The sequence below is a fragment of the Haliotis rufescens genome, unplaced genomic scaffold, assembly GCF_023055435.1.
Source record: "Haliotis rufescens isolate VD_foot unplaced genomic scaffold, xgHalRufe1.0.p SCAF_5, whole genome shotgun sequence".
Lineage (NCBI taxonomy): Eukaryota > Metazoa > Mollusca > Gastropoda > Lepetellida > Haliotidae > Haliotis > Haliotis rufescens.
The window spans coordinates 35,669,283-35,687,042 of NW_025964223.1; the positions used below are offsets into that span (position 1 = coordinate 35,669,283).

The following is a 17,760-nucleotide window of genomic DNA, read 5'->3' on the forward strand; positions in this document are numbered from 1 at the left end:
GTATGAACAAAAAAAGTTAAACACTCTGCAAAACAAAGCATGTAAATTTTTTCTTGGCCTTAGACGTAATGCGTCAAATGTCGCCGCCAGGGGAGACATGGGTTGGAAATCATGTGTCACTAAGCAACGCATAGAAGTATTTCGCTTATTCTTCCGCCTTAACAGTATCGAAATTACAAGATTGCCCCGTGTCATTCATGCTTGGTCAAGTAAAAGAGGGCGCTCATGGGAAAAGGAGGTTTACAAGCTAGCTAGAAACTTAAACGTCGTCGACTTGATCGATGTCCATTTGATGACACGTGGCCAGTTCACTCTCATTAAGCAAAAATTATTTCAAGTGGATGAAACTGCCTGGTTTTCAGAGCTGTGGAATGATGCTAATAACCCTAATGGTAATAAGCTGAGGACCTATAGATTGCTTAAGAAGGATCTAGTGCCTGAGCCCTATGTCTTATCAAACTATATCCATAGAAACACCAGAAAATATTTGGCACTTTTACGCAGTGGCAGCCTCCCCATTAACATTGAAAAAATGAGGTACAGTCGTCCCCCTATCCCCCTTCAGGATAGAACTTGCCCTTTTTGTTTTAACTCAGTAGAGACTGAGGTCCACTTCTTAATTGATTGTAAGATGTATGATGATTTACGTTATGATGTAATGAACGATATGTGTGAATGTATGCCAGATTTTAAAAACTTATCTTCAACCGAGAAATTTATATCATTACTCAGATGTGAACTCGGGTGTTATACTCTTTGTAAGCTAATTGATCAAATGTTCCAAAGACGCTTGGTGTTTTATGTACAAAATATTTTGATGCTGGTGGTTTTACTTATGCAATTTACACTAAATTGTATGAATCCTTGGTTCAGCCTATTATGCAATATGGTGCTTCCATCTGGGGATTGTATGAACAAAAAAAGTTAAACACTCTGCAAAACAAAGCATGTAAATTTTTTCTTGGCCTTAGACGTAATGCGTCAAATGTCGCCGCCAGGGGAGACATGGGTTGGAAATCATGTGTCACTAAGCAACGCATAGAAGTATTTCGCTTATTCTTCCGCCTGTATAATCTACGTATGGTATATGTGTACGTGTGTGCGTAGTGCGTGTGTGTGTGTGTGTGGGGGGGTTATAATGTACGTAGGGTATGTATGTGTGAGTGCGTGTGTCTGTGTGTGCGTGTGTGTGTGCATGATATGGTGGGGTGTGTGTGTGTGTACCTACGTGTTTGTGTATGATTGTGTGCGTGACTTTATAAGTAATTTGGCGTGTGAGTGTGAGTGTGCGTGCGTGCGTGTTCATAACCCAACCTTAATTTTAAACATTGTGTTAGTATATGTCTTATTTTACCTTACCCAGATCATGACGTTATAATTTGCTTTTATGTCTAGTGTCTCGTAGGCCATACCTGGTCGGATGTTATATTTTACTGTTCATGTACATGTTTTAGTATGAAGTGTATATAACATGTGACACTATAATAAACATTATTCTCTCTCTCTCTCTCTGTATCAGGAGAAGTATAATAATAACATAAACATTCTATTCAGGTAAATTATTTCTTATCCTGATACAACATATTGCAAAATGAACCCACAGTTTGTGGAGGTGTCTGTAGGATTAAGTCATGTTCTAGATCTAGGCTGACGCGCCTTTGTTCATTAATCCCATATCACCAGTCACATCTTTCCCTCACAATATTTATTGACAAACCACATGACATAACACAAAATATCGGGTAAAACTGAAGTTCAATTGTTTCTACATGCATGCTGGCCTGTCAACTTCTGCACTAACACCAGTGATCGAAACTGGTATCTCTTAACCAAAACATCAAGGTATTCAAAGGTGTGCACCTCGCCAAGCATACTGCCATGGCAAAAACAATATGAATTACAGTTTTCTGGGAAAGAAAATGTATTGACGCTGCTGCTCATGACACATAGGGATTAGTGGGTAAATGTCGTTATAACACACTCACATCGGATGCATTTTGAACTGGTGCTTCTGATCTTCAAGGTGAAAGCTCTTAAGCATTGCCATTATCTCTAGAGAAGTACTCTCCATATGCTGCCAACTGTGAGTGCATAGCCACTACAAATGTACCAATGGCAGCTCTCTGCAACTTGCAAGTGGGATTGATTCCCGTCTTCAGACTGCACACCATTTAGAGTAACAGAATAACACTATTTAGAGTAACAGAGAAATCTAGAACAATAAAGTCGTGCCTTCATTGCCAACCGTGCTGCCCTGTAAGAGAACCCTTTGGTCATTAACCCCCTTTGTTGATCAACCACACATGCAGAGCCAAAAGCCTGGATTTGCCTGCTTTGTATGTGGATTGATGAGGCAATACCTTAATCATGGCAGTAAGACATGAGATGGCAAGGGAAGCGGCATAATACTTAACTATAGGTCATTGTTGATGGTTGTGATGATCTTTTCATCACTTAATTTTCCCTGACAGAGCCCCAAACATGTGTGCATCCTTTTTAAAAGATGGCAATGATATGGGTAACAGCAACTCCTGTACTCAACATTAATTGCTGTCTTTGCTAACACCATGGCAGAGTGGTGAAAGCTTCGTCCAAAAAGTCAGCTGGCTGCAGTATCATGCCTGGAGAGGTACTGTATGTTTCAGAATCAGTTGTGCCTCTTGAATGAGACTCAAATATGAGACTTAGACTTCTTTAGACCAGCAGATGCGGTGCTCACTACGTTCACCACTCACACAAGGCAACTTTCAAAGTCCAACAATGTGAATTCCCGTCCTGTTAAGTGATATCTTTAAGGGGTGTCTCCGAGGGGCGACAGGAACCAGCCACATGTATGAAGACATACAGGGCCTGAACGGTGTAGGAGGCACCAACCTGTTGAAGGTGCTGTAGTAGTCATGGGAGCATACCCCTAAACTTAAGGCAGGCAGTTTAATTAAGTGGACAAAAAGTTAATGGAAGTATCTCGTAGTATTAGTACAAGTCATAGAAACGATCTCATGACTGTCTTCCACTGTCTGTAAAGATCCAGGTTATATTTGGTCTTTAGCAACCCATGCTTGTCATAAGAGGCAACTAACAGGGATCATGTGGTCAGACTCACTGACTTGGATGATGCATGTCATTGTATCCCAATTGCGAATATCGATGTTCATGATGTCAATCACTGGATTGTCCAGTCCAGACTTGATTATTTAAAGACCGCTGTTATATATTCTCTTCAAATACACCTCTTCCTGTTCATGTGACAAGGATTCACTCTCTGCATCTGTGACGCTGAGAACAGTTGCTTCCTCTCTAAACTAGGCAGCCTGCATGTGGGTAGACTTTAAATTGTTGTGGTGGCATACCACACAAAAAGGCATTTACTTCACTGGAATATATCATCCAAGCTCTTGGTCTTCTCAGAAACTACCAACTCCAAATCTGACACTGCTTTAACACATTCACAAAAATCTAACAATAGTAATCATTGTGTATAATTCTAAGAATACTACCTCTATTACATCATAGCCATAAATTCCTGTTTATGCTGAGAACCACAATACAAATTTAAATAAATGTTCAACAGACGTCCTCTTCACTGCCAAGGACCGGTGGGAACTGGTATCTAGCATCCCTTAGATATTTGGCTTTTGTGAAGTGGGAATACAAGGATTGTATGCAAAAGTTACCAAACGGAATATGTCTAATGACCTACAGTCAAGTCTCGTTAATCCGACACTCGGCTTTATCCGAAACAAATGATGGGAACCGATTGATTCAGCGCTATTTAGTCCCGGTAATCCGACATTCTCGCACTCCGACTCCGACACACCTAATTTGCAACGAATTACTGAAATCACTCATTAATCAGTCTCGTTAATCCGACACAGTGGTCAGCGTACTCCGTGGTCATCTGCCCGCGAGTACACAACCCCGTGTTTTGACACGCACCGGCTGCAGAGATTAACTTTAACAATTAACACTAGATGCCGGGATCATAAAGAATTTCAAGCTTTATTATAAGAAACAAATGAAATTACACCTCGACAATGTTGATGCTGAAGGACCACCAGCCCTAGACGTCAAGCGAACAGGGGACTTTGAGAAATGTGCCTTCAAAATGTGAGAAACAGAAAACACTGACAGACTATTTTAAGTAGATGAAGCAAGTTGTTAAGACAGTAGCACTTGCAATTTACACGAGGAAACACACGGTTATTATCTATCGTGAAGATGTCCGATTTTCGATCACAAATCACTTAATTTCGTTAATCCGACATACTCGTTAATCCGACACAATCATGTGCAACCAACGATGTCGGATTAACGAGACTTGACTGTACCTAACTTCAAGGCTAGACATAGAGAAAAACGTCATATTATGAATATAATAAACATATATTTAGCCAAAAATGTGATACTTAAACATACATGTATAATGATGTCACTTCCGGTGATGACATCACCTGTGACATCACTTCCGGGTTGTCATTCAATGACCTCGTTTGCGATATATGTCTTCTTTGATTTCATACCACCTTATGAAGTAGTTTCCGTTACGCCCTTTTGGATAGTGATATTTAACATATTTTGATGTTAGTCCGCATGTGAGGTCTCCCATGACATCACTTCCAGTGATAGTACATCATACATCCTAGATTATCATGTAGAAACCATGTATCACTTATATCCTTTCGATCTATGATTTCAGTGTTGCCACTTGACTTGTCTACTATCCAATAGCAAACTAAGTACAAAGGTCAACCTACCCTGAGTTCATGAGGTATTCTGAAATCTTCACCCCCCCACCCACCCCACCTCCCAAGTTCCCGAGAGAAGGAGGGTAGGCAAGGCTACTTGGAGACTATCACCTGGGCTGCCACCAAGGGTCCCAGTGTGTATAGTGCATCCAGATCGGATGTCTCGTGAGTAAAAGTTTTCTGTTGAGTATCTGTAATGAGGTATGTCAAGGCTCTTATGGGACAAAGTAATCTGTCCGGATAGTCCACACTTTTACTTAAGGCTGGTATCGTATATTGCCTGGCTCCGAGTGGGCTGAAAGTCGATGACTGGTTTTGGCAAAAAAATCCGGAAGTGATCTGAACAACACTGATTTCCATATTTGGGTATGAGTTACGGTGGACATATCAGATAGCGTGTAATTCTGATACACGAGCCGCAGTGGCCATGGCTAGGAGAAAAAGCGGTCTTCCTGGAAACTAATAGTAATGTCACACTACTCATGGGTTCATAAGGTGGTTTCATCAATGCTGACAATACTATAGATAGATACCATTTTGGAAATATACTTGGTGTTACAATGTCTTCCAGTGCAAAAGACTCATGAGTCGATTCAGTAATGGGTGTGTACCTATATATAGGCAATCGTGTTGTAATACTGATGCCAGGGCGGATCTATAGTCTTGGTAGTGCCATGTCAAAATATCTTGTCGTTTCTGAGATAGAGCAAGAATTCGGCAACTATAGGTATCGTTATCTCCACGTCTAAATAATTCCCACTCGACGAACTTGTCCCATCTGTTAATTTTATAGGCCAGACGATGCTGGTCTCCATGAGTTTGCCACTCTTTGTGCAGCTTATTTAGAGTAACCTGCGCTTGCATCTTATTCGAGAGAACTTCCAAGCGTGAAATATGTCCGTTTTCGCTTGTCTCAGTAAATTGTGACATACCGTGAGTTTCAGAGGTTCTTCCACTAGGCAGTGTAGTAACCTTGAAAACCAAGCCCTGTTTGGCCATGCCGGGGCTATGAGAATTATTACGCAGTCTGTCTCTTCTATTTTCTTCAGAACTCTTGTCTAGAAGAATCCATGGGGGAAATGCGTAAGCGAACATTCCCTCCCAGTCCATAGAAAGAGCGTCGACCTGGAGAGTTGGCGGGTCTGTTACTGGACTGACGTAGACTGGTAGTTTGTTGTTGAGACATGTCGCAGGTCAGCCACCAATGTAGTTCTGAGAATCGAACTGGTGGGGGTTGAATTAATGCATCCAGCTCTAGGTCTTTGGTGGTCTATGCTTATCATCTAAATCTGGTTGTCTTAAGGCATTCTTCAACTTCTTGATAGATTCCATCTAAAACTTGGGAGGCTTTTCCAGAAAATCTGTGTTTGGGACTTTTAGATCTATGATTAATTGCATCTCTGAAAAATTCTTCTTTGATACCAGCAATACTGGGGAGTAGAATCTGTGAGAGGTGTCCGACTCTTTTAAGATGCTGATAGCTCTCTTTGCAAGTAATTTGCCTATGGCCATATCTGCTGCAATTAACTTTCGTCCTGATAGATGGTATCGGGGTCCAGTAGGATGGATGACTAGTATTGGGCGTTTTAAGAAATGAAGTTTGTAGCCTCTTCTTACTACTTCGAGCAGCCATGAGTCATCTGTGATGGCTTCCCAGTTGTCTGAGTACTGCATAAGACGACCTCCGACTGGTTCCCGAGTAGGGGGAGTGCTGAACTTGGACAGTCTTGGATCGATGTCTATGAGACTAGTTTGACGGGATTCAATGTGGTTGTAGCGTTGATCTTCTGAAGTTCTAAATCGTTGTCCACTGGGCAGGCAATGTCGGTAGGTTCTGAAGGAATCTGTAAATCTCTGGTTGAGTCATTTCCGAGTATCCCCCTCAGAAGCCTCCTCTGCCTCTACCTCTTCCTCTTTGTGAAGTGGGATGATCATCTTTGGAGTTCCTATTTCTGGAGTGAACGATCTGTCCTTCCATGTAGAGGCTCGAAAAGAATCCCGACCAGAGTTCACATGACGAGATTTAGGATTCTGTTGCTGATGCTGGAAATCTGCAGGTCGTTTCTGGATCTTGAATGCCAATGAGATTGTGGATTCTTGAAACTTCTGACTAGTTGATGATGCAATGGCTTCCTTCACTGACTTCAGTCTGCCATTGAATATCTGTGGAGCTGTGATAGCATGGATCTTCTTAGCGGCTCTGGAATCATATGATGAACTTGCTGTAGTAGATGATTTCTTTGCATGAGCAGGAACTGTGCTGACATCCAAACTTGTGCTGATTGAAGATCTTCCTGCATCTTCAGCATTTGGTCCAGTGAGCTGTGAATAAACATGGTCTGCTGCAGCTTCATCTCCATGGGGGTGTCTAAGGGAAGACCTTTCGCTCTGATTGTTCGGGGGAATGACGTGGCAAATTCCAGCTGCAATCCAGTTAATATTTGAACTGATATTTATTGATGTTTATTGATGTTGTCAAAGTTCCTGATTTTGGCCATGTCAACATGCATCCTGGTGTTAGGTTTCTTAACAAGATCATAGAAATCTTCATCAATACTAGGCTGTTGTGCGAAAAGGAGCATCGTGTGTCTTGACTTATAAGCACTTTTTTTAATAGCAGGCATACCAAGTTTGACATGATGCGCCGATGAAGCGTTCAATGATGCTTCGATTTTATTGATGACGTCATGAATGTATGACGGACAGGGGAGGGTATGAAATTCTTCAGTTTTGCTGACAGGTTCTTCATACCCAGCACGTTCTAACAAGGGTTTGGCAGCCGTTTTGTCTTTGTTATCTGGTTGAAAGGCCGGCATCAGTTTATAAAGTTCTGCAATGATATCTTTAATGGAATAATTATTTGGTTTGTAATTATCCCCAGTAGTAGAGTCCCAATTGCATGAAGAACCAGTGTTAGCGATAGAACCACACCCCCTGCTCAGGCTGCACCTGGGGTAGGACATATGGCTTGGGGTAGAATAATACCGGTCAACTGATCTAAGGCTAGCGGAGCGGGAATCACATGTTCTGTAACTGTATGATTCTGACGTAACATCCATTTCGCTTTCCCCGCTCGTATAACTGGACTGTGTGACGTAATGGGATGGCGCACGTTTGGGAATTCTATCCTATTTGCATGAGTTTTGTTGTCAGTTTGTCTATCATAGTGGCTAGAAGGTGACTGGTGTGTATTTCTGTGCCATGCGATGTCCGTGATTCAAGATCTACCCTGTGATGTTCGTGGTAGGGAGGGGATCTATGAGATTCTCGATCTCTTTTTATGACTCTCCTACTGTCCTAATAATAATCTGAATCAGTTTGACTGTGTGCGTGTTTGTTGTGTGAGGATGCCCTGTCATATTCAGCCTTAGATCTCTATTGAATGTTGTGTTGTGCGACGGATTCTTTTAGATATGAGATTTCATGAGACATTGATTGCATCCGTTTGTCAATCATTACAGACATGGAATTAGTTATTTTTTGTCACCCACCTGATTATCTTTAGGTGTCACAACGGACTTAATCACTTTTTTACAGGAAGCAGATGAATATTTTGCTGACGCTCTGGTGTTCTTTTTATAATCAGGGTCATTGAGCCATGCCTTAGAAAGTTTCTCAAACTTCTCCTTGGACAAAGGCTCACAATAACTGCGTTCAATTGGTTTTCTTGCATGAAAGGCACCTAGGGTGAGGGTCACCAGAGATTTGATGTTGCCCACAACCTGAACAGACGGGCGTCTGTTTTGGGGATGAAGTCCTCATCCCACAACATGTTCTCTAACTACTTACTTACTAGAGACTTCTGCCTTCTTATACCCTTGTTCTCTGCTTGTAGAACTGGTCACTGCTTGTCTTTAGTGAAGCTTGAGATGGTCTAGTGTGGCTTGTAAGTGTGGAACAGCAATCACATGTACAGATGCATGCAACAACAAAATTTCCTTGTCATCTGGACACATAGGAAAGAAGTGGGGTGATTCCCGCCTTGCGCATGCGCAGTGGCGTCTCCGTCGAGGGATAGGGTTTCCCTAACAACTATTAGATATGTTGGCAGTGAAGAGGACGTCTGTTGATAATTAATGAAATTGTAGTGTGGTTCTGATGGCTATGATGTAATAGAGGTAGGGTATTCACAAGAATTATAACAAACTGTAGACATAATCATACATTACCTTCTGTCACAATCAGATGATCAGGTGGTAAAACCCCACAAAAATTGTAAAGCAAAACAAAAATCGACACATTATTATACGTAGTAACCTTACAAGTCTAACCCAAATAGTCTACCATAACAATAGAATGTTGAGTTGAACAAGTTCAATTTTGAAAACATTTGCAATGAGGCTGAATGAGAAGGAAAGGCAAGGAGGGAGGTATCTGTGGATAGTGACCTGCTGGAGAGACACAGGTTTTTGGTTCCGAGCTATGGGATTGATGAGAGATGGAATTTGATATGTTTTATCAGAATAACAATTATTTAATACATATGCACTTAAGTATACATACAACTTACGCATTATATGGCACATGAGCATGTCGTCCCTCCACACGCTGCCACCGACCAAGGTGAAGGGCACATCGATGCAGAAGGTCAAGGTAGCGAGGTGACAGGAAGTGGGCAATGAGCATGAGAAAAGCACTGAGCCAGGTGAGACATACGTGTTGTCCTACCCACCATGTGTCGTAGTATAGGGTGTTCTGTGGAAGAAGAGTTATTAGCTGCAGTTCTCATACACTCACAAACTAATCTAACACTGGAGTTTGTAATTATACATACTTACTTCGTATACAGCAACAGTTCAGCAATATCTCAGTAACATTTTAGTAAGGGACCGACAACAGCTGCAAAACCAGACATTTTTTTAATTCAAACTTTGAGCCTGACTATCTTTTCAGGAAGAACACCTTGCAACAATTTCCTTTTTTCCAAGTCTGAAGTATAATTAATTTTCTGGGACAATTTCATTTTTGGGATATTTTTTTTGTTACCAGGAGACAATGAGCTGTGTTTGAAACAAGCATAATGTTTGGGCTCTTGGACCAATATAATAACAGATATAATAACTGTCTATGAAATGTATGTCTTTATCTGTCAAGAAATTGAAATGGTTAATTCCATTCATTTATAGGTCAAAGAAAGTTATGTTCAGCGTCTTAAACATGTCACATGCATAAGAGAAGTTCATTTACTGAACCATGCTGAATTGGGGCTAAATCTATTGATATTTATCAAGCCTAACTAATTCAGCTGATCTTAAACTTGATGTGTTAAGGAATTGTCTACCAGTTAAATGTGATTGCAATCTATCAATAACTGTCAAACTTATCTCCCTCAAACCAGTTTGACATAATTTTTAGAGTGGTCATTTGACCGTTGACTGTATGAACTTACCTTTCTTTTCTGACTGACCGTCCATACAGTATGTTGGATCAAATATATTAACAACATATCAACCTACAGTCTGCTTATCCACAAATGAAACTGTGGAAAATCCCTTATTTCCAAGTTAATAAACTGTCATTCATACACCAATGATAAAGCTAAAACCTGTACTCAAAACGTGTATGGGATCTCATGCAAATAGGTATCACCACACGTTAGCAAATTAAATCCAATATAGATCCTTTGTAGATGGCTTGTGGTGAGGTGAAATGGGGTTTAACGTCGCGTCCAAGATTATTGCACTTATATAGCAACGTGCATGTACGTGTATGTGTTTGTGTGGCTGCTTGTACTAGTCCGGACTGATGCCGATTTATAGTGCTAGCTCACTAAGACACCATGCCGCAGTTTAACATGAATATCCCACTCAGACACAGTATACTGACTCCGAGCCGACCAGTCCTTGTTTTAGCCTCATAATGCCGAGAGCCAGGCAGGGTAACAACAAGTACCATCTTTTAACGTCTTTTGGTGTGACGCGGCCGGGGATCGAACCCCGGACCTTCCGCTCTCTGGGCGGACGCTCTACCACTCGACCACGGAGGCGGTCTAGATGGCTTGTGTGTCAAGACACAATGAGGTCATTTTACAACATGTTCTTCTGGCCACAGTCGGTGTACTCAATAATATTTGCATTATAGATGTCCTTATTATAAAGCAGCAAGTCTGAAAGATCTGCTTACTAATAAAAGTGGGCATTTGAATTATTAATATGACAAAGAAAAAAGATTTGTATAATTATGAATATGTGTATTAATTACAGCTTTCATTGTAGTTTATTTGTACATTTATAGACATGTTTTACTTTTGAGTGAGAGAGTTACAATATAACATTACATTGTGTTTTACTTGTATCTATGTATCTGTGATATGGAACAATAGTTATCATTAAATATGATTCTAAGAATACTACCTCTATATTACATCTTTGGCCATAAATCCTGTATTTTGGCTTCAGTCACACTAAGGAAAATTTTCAGATTTTCAACAGACATCCTCTACACTGTCAATCACACACAATTAGTTGTTCCCAATATAGCACTATAGCAACCCAAGCTTCTTTCCCACATCTAACCACTAGAGGTAGATGAATTGGGGAGGTGGGTGCAAGTACTTTTCATGTAATAGAGGTAGTATTCTTAGAATTATATTAACAATGATAACTATTGGTGGATAATTTTTGCAAATCCTCTACCTCTATTACATCTGTACCAGAATATACCTGACGGACCCTGGAAGAATCTACCTCTAGTAACTCCCTGTGTAACTGACAGTAATCCTCTTCTGGAAACCATTTATTCACTGATTCTAATCCTGACTCAAGATAATTTCCTCTGTAATTCCTCCTGAGGACTTGAAAATCAGAATGCATCAAGAACCAAGCAAATATGTGATACCTTCACTAGAATTACCATTATATTTGCTGATCTTGTGAGTGATAATGACGTCATTTCTTGTTAAATTTGGATTTGTGACACTATTAACAGTGCTGACATCACTTCTGGTTGTGATGTCACCTCACTTTTTATTGGATAATGACGTCTGTAAGCAGTTAATACTCAAGGTGCTCCTAATCCATCCAACACCTAATAGACGGGATAATCAAGGGTGTACTCACCCTCTGAGAGTCGGTCATCCTGATCTGTACCCTTGTATCGTCCAATGTCGGAACTTATTGTCCTGACGTAGATGTAGAAGAAAGTCTGCTACCACAAAGATTGATATTGTATTAGTTATAATCCCTTATCTTCTTCTGAATTGGACAAATTTATCCCATCTGTTGTCATATATAAGGGAGGATGAAGGTCTCCATGATCTTGCCACAGCTTCCGAGGCAAGCTCAGAGTACCCGGATGTCTGCATCTATTGCATGGTAACTTCCACGCGGTTAAGATTGTCATAGAAAATGTTTGACCTGGGCTGTCGTAACATATCTTGACAGAGAGGTAACAGGAGAGGCTCTTCCATTAATAGACTTAATAATCGGGGGGACCATGCTCTGCTGGGCCAGAATTGTGCCATTAAGATTATCATGCAATCCGTCTCCTCCACCTTGTGGATGACCTTGTCTAAGAGAGACAATAGTGGGAATGCGTATGCAAATAGACCTGTCCAATTCATCGATAGCACATCGATCTGGTGAGCCATTGGAGTGGGAACTGGACTGACATAAACCTGAAGTTAATGGTTTAGGCAGGTGGCAAAGAGATCTAGATGCGGTGTGTCCCATGACGTGGTTATCCAAGCAAAGATCTGGGGATGTAAGGTCCATTCTGTTGCCACTATTCTCCCCTGGCGGGAAAGGCTGTCGACAAGAATGTTCAGCTTCCCAGGAATCTGTCTCGCTTCCATCTGGCAACTGATGGAGTCTGCCAAGGCAAAAAATCTTGTAGTCTCCATCATCAGAAAACTGGATTTGGTTCCTCCTTGTTTCTGAATGTATGCCACTACTGTGGTGTTGTCCGTGGCTATGAGGATAGCTGATTTGGAGAGACGTATCTTCCATACCAAGATGGCGTAATAGATGGCCTTCATTTCCTTGCAGTTGAAATGAAGGATCCTCTCTCTGGTGCTCCAAAATCCCTGTACCGCGAGATCATCCATATGGGCTGCCCATCCCGAATCTGGCGCGTATGTGAATAGATGGTGTTCGGGAGTCGGATAAGTCAGAGGAATGCCGCTCATCAAATGCTCTCTGTGTGTCCACTAATCCAGGTCTTGTAATAAGTTGGGAGGTAACTGAGTCTTGAACTCTAAGGTGTTGGATCATAGAAAGTTGATCCATGTCTGCAGAGGATAAAACCTTCTTCTGAAGGTCATATCCTGTGGAGATGTTAGGTTGCCTAGAAGTGACATCCACAGGAGTCACAGGAGTCTCTCCGGGTATGCCTTCATATGATGTCTGCAACTGTGGAATGATGTGCCTGATTCCGGTGATAAACCAGTTGAAATATGCGCCAATGTCAATTGAATGTCTGGATGTCATGGACAGGTCCTTGATCCGTGAAGCAGGCAACGTGACATTAGTATTAGGGTTGCGTACTAGCTTCGTAAAATCTTCGTCCAAAACTTGATGATCCGGAAGTGGAGAGTCATGAGTTCTATACCACTTCCACTTCAATGTAGGTAAGGGTAGCCGGTCATCATGTATGAGCTTGAGTAGATTTTCGGACGCCTGGTCTACCACCTTGCCTGCATAACTCGGCCACAGCAATGTCTGGTGGATATGTTGAGATGATGTGTAGGAGCATGACATCTTCCATATTCCGGCATCTTAGGTGGTGAATTTTCTGTCATAGGAGGTTGTAAATGCCTTGGGTACCGATGGTTGATGGCGACCATAAGTAGGCCTGTCAGCTGGACGGTCGGCTGGGTTACCATGGAATCCGTGCAGTGACCCCACAGTGTCTTAGCTGGGATGTATGGCCTTGCGGTACCCCGACGGGACCCAAGCGGAGATCCAGATGCCCGTGTATCATGGTAGGGTAAAGCTTGAGAGCTTCTACCCAGCTGGTCGGTACGGTCGGGTGGGGTAGGCCGTATGGCATAAACAGATTGCTGTCCCCCATGCAGCCTCTTGGCTGGAGGACTTAGCCAATACTGTTTGCCTCTTCTTCATAATCTCCATATCTTGGTTTATAGCTGAGAAGCATGACTCAAACATGGCCTCCATCATTTCCTGCTGTTGTTTTAAGAGTTGTTGAATCAAGTTCATAGAGAATGCACGAGATGATTCTTTCGCCGGAGTAGGAGTAGGAGGCGCTGGGGTAGATCAGAGACTACTTCAGTGTCAATTGTCACAATGACTTTAACTTTCTTCTTAGCTGCTTCACGCCTTCTAGCTTTAGTTAAAGCTTCAGCTAACTTGGTGAAGGCTTTCTTGGATAGGTTTGAGCACTGATCGCATCTTGCCTCATCTGTTCATATAGCCTCTTTGCACTTCCAGCAGCTGCTATGAGGATCTCCTGTGATCATAAAGAGGCCCCACTTCTTGCAACCAGGAGTAGAGGGTGACTCCATTACGACCTCACAAAAACACCTCACACCCCCTTATACTTACCTGAGTATGATTGTCACTTCAATTAGCAGCTATTAATATTGACTTAATTTGTCTGTTTTATAGAAAACTATTAGAACAATCTTAGACTAATGTGACTACTACCAAGTGCTAGATCGTTACAACTATAAATAGGTGTTGACTCTCTAGCACACACAGGAAAGAAGTGAGGTTCCCGCCATTATGCATGTCATAGTTTGGGTAGCTATAGTGCTATATTAGGAACGACTATTGTACGTGATTGACAGTGAAGAGGACATTTGTTGAAAATCTCAAAATTTTAATTAGTGTGACTGAAGCCAAAATACAGGATTCATGACCAAAGATGTAATAGAGGTAGAGGATTCGCAAGAATTATATATGTTACTGTTTTGCTGACATTTTATTAATGTATAGTTTATTGCTCCATGCCTGAGATATTGTCTAACTTGTAGCTCACTCACTTATCAAAAATGAAAAATTGTTTACACGTAGCTTAACATCACTACGAAGTTGATATCAATATAATTTATGGGAAAACATACCATAGGTCTTAAGTCCTGCTCAGGAATTAATGCTCAAATGTACTGACCCAAAGTCCTCCCTGGTTGGCTACATGAACATGTTAATAACACACAGTAAGTTGTGCACTAACAGCAATGGTGACAAGTGAACGAAACTGACAAAATAATAATTCAGCTCTCTTCTGAAGCAGAGAAAATATAGGAAAAACAACAGAGAAAGAATTACCATACAACAAATGTGCCACTTTCTACAAGAGGCAATGAACATCATATTTGTGCCAGAAGAACTGGGAGGGAATACTGAATGTGACGTGACAGAGGCCATGCTGCCAGACACTGTGGGGAGACAGTCAAGGAATATATACATACTATTCACATGCAGAAAACAACCTGTCATATCGTTTCATTGCCTTGGAATTCATTAATGTACAAGATTTTGAAACCACTTTGTGGACAATTGTTTGATTCTTCACCAAACATTGATTAGTTTCGATACTTGGAGCTAAACAAAGCAATGAGATATACAATACAATCAAAGTATTCTGGGATAAACAGAACATTCCAAGTGTCCACGAGAAACTTGCATTGGTGCAATTTCTTAAAATAAGTATGCACACCTTTTATCACCAGAAGTCATTATCCTCCATACCCACAGCTTGTTACAACTTTAACAGATACTGTGAGTTTGGCATAGCACCACTTTGAACAGAATTTCACTGATATAGATTCTGGTTGATGGCAGAGGACACCCCCAAGTGATGCAGATCTTAGATGTTCAACGTTCTGGTGCACAGATATATTCAGGGGGAAATCTGGGTTTCATTCTGGGTATCCTCTGATGCTTAATTGTAAATATATAATGTCATATTTCTGTGATTACAACAGGCAAAAGTCCAAACTAACATGATGAATTTGTAAAGTTTCATGGAGAAATAAGGAAAGAAATAAGAAAATATGAGAATCAAACTTTAGCCTCATTTGACAAATGTTGGAAAACATTAATAACACTTGTGAACATCCTAAGGCAGCAGGTGAGCACTTGCCTGATGTGTACACACAGTGTCCACACCGAATCACTGACTGCTCTGTAACATGCAGTAGAAGCTGCACCCTCATGGAACCTTGCTTTAGAAATACAAAAATAGGAAATTCAAAACTTCCCGAACAGCAAAAGGTACCAGTGGAAGATTTCAACAGAGAACTATATGATCTGGAATCTATGGAAGCGTATAAGTGCCACAGTCTAAAACTAAAAACAAGTATCACCTATGTAGATGAAAGCGTCATCAATGTAGAAGATACTATAATCTATGTAGATGATACTGCTCACATCTACGTACAAGATACTTCCATCTCGGAATCAATATTTTCTCGAGTAATCGACACTAGTTCCGGGTCAGTTATATATAACCACTGGCTTAATTAATAATGACCAATTTGCATGACTTTCTAACTTGACATGTCTTAACTAAGGTATTATCTTAACATTGCATAAAGTAAATCTTCATTTCAATATGTGGAAGTTACTGGAGAATGACACATGCCATACTCTCTTACAACTGTAATAAAGATAGGATACCATAAAATGTTCTCCAAACTACAAACAAATAAACAGCTATAGGTCATTACTCAAAATTTTAGCAAAATTATAGATCAACCATAACATGGTTAAAGCCGGAGGAATATGTTGATCCTCATGATTTCTCCATTATCGAAATTAGGTTTAAGAGGTAAAACGTGAATATGAAGGGGTGAGAATCATCTACATAGATGTAAGAATCATCTATGAAGATGTAAGTATCATCTATGTAGATTTAACTATCATCTACGTAGATGTAAGTATCATCTATGTAGATGTAAGTATCATCTACGTAGATTTAAGTATCATCTATGTAGATGTAAGTATCATCTACAAAGATGTAGGTATCATGTACGTAGATGTAAGTATCATCTACATAATTGTAAGTATCATCTATGTAGATGTAAGTATCATCTACGTAGATGTAAGAATCTTCTATGTAGATGTAAGTATCATCTATGTAGATGTAAGTATCATCTATGTAGATGTAAGTATCATCTATGTAGATGTAAGAATCTTCTATGTAGATGTAGGTAACATCTATGTAGATGTAAGTATCATCTATGTAGATGTAAGTATCATCTACGTAGATGTAAGAATCTTCTATGTAGATGTAGGTAACATCTATGTAGATGTAAGTATCATCTACGTAGATGTAAGTATCATCTATGTAGATGTAAGTATCATCTACATAGATGTAAGTATCATCTACGTAGATGTAAGTATCATCTACGTAGATGTAAGTATCATCTACGTAGATGTAAGTATCATCTACGTAGATGTAAGTATCATCTATGTAGATGTAGGTCACATCTATGTAGATGTAAGTATCATCTATGTAGATGTAAGTATCATCTACGTAGATGTAAGTATCATTTATGTAGATGTAGGTCACATCTATGTAGATGTAAGTATCATCTATGTAGATGTAAGTATCATCTACGTAGATGTAAGTATCATCTACGTAGATGTTAGTATCATCTACGTAGATGTAAGTATCATCTATGTAGATGTAAGTATCATCTACGTAAGTATCATCTACGTAGATGTAAGTATCATATACGTAGATGTAAGAATCATCTACGTAGATGTAAGTATCATCTATGTAGATGTAAGTCTCTATGTAGATGTAGGTCACATCTATGTAGATGTAAGTATCATCTACGTAGATGTAAGTATCATCTATGTAGATGTGAGTATAATGTTTGTAGATGTAAAAATCTTCTATGTAGATGTAAGTATCATCAATGTAGATGACATAATCATCTACATAGATGTAAGTATCATCTACATAGATGTAAGTATCATCTGTGTAGATGTAAGTATCATCTATGTAGATGTAGGTAACATCTATGTAGATGTAGGTATCATCTATGTAGATGTAAGTATCATCTATGTAGATGTAGGTAACATCTATGTAGATGTAGGTAAAATCT

The 17,760-nt window shown here is 40.3% G+C and overlaps 1 protein-coding gene across 3 annotated transcripts in view; it reads right to left on the reverse strand.

Annotated features, from left to right (window-relative positions):
• The window catches only part of LOC124114720 (transmembrane protein 39A-like), an 80,227-nt gene that overhangs the window by 11,040 nt on the left and 51,427 nt on the right, over nt 1–17,760 (reverse strand). For all 3 annotated transcript variants that reach the window (XM_046475428.2, XM_046475427.2, XM_046475429.2), the window contains one exon: nt 9,256–9,440. In XM_046475428.2, the coding sequence (XP_046331384.1) occupies nt 9,256–9,440 (185 nt within the window). The remainder of the gene's footprint in view (nt 1–9,255; nt 9,441–17,760) is intronic.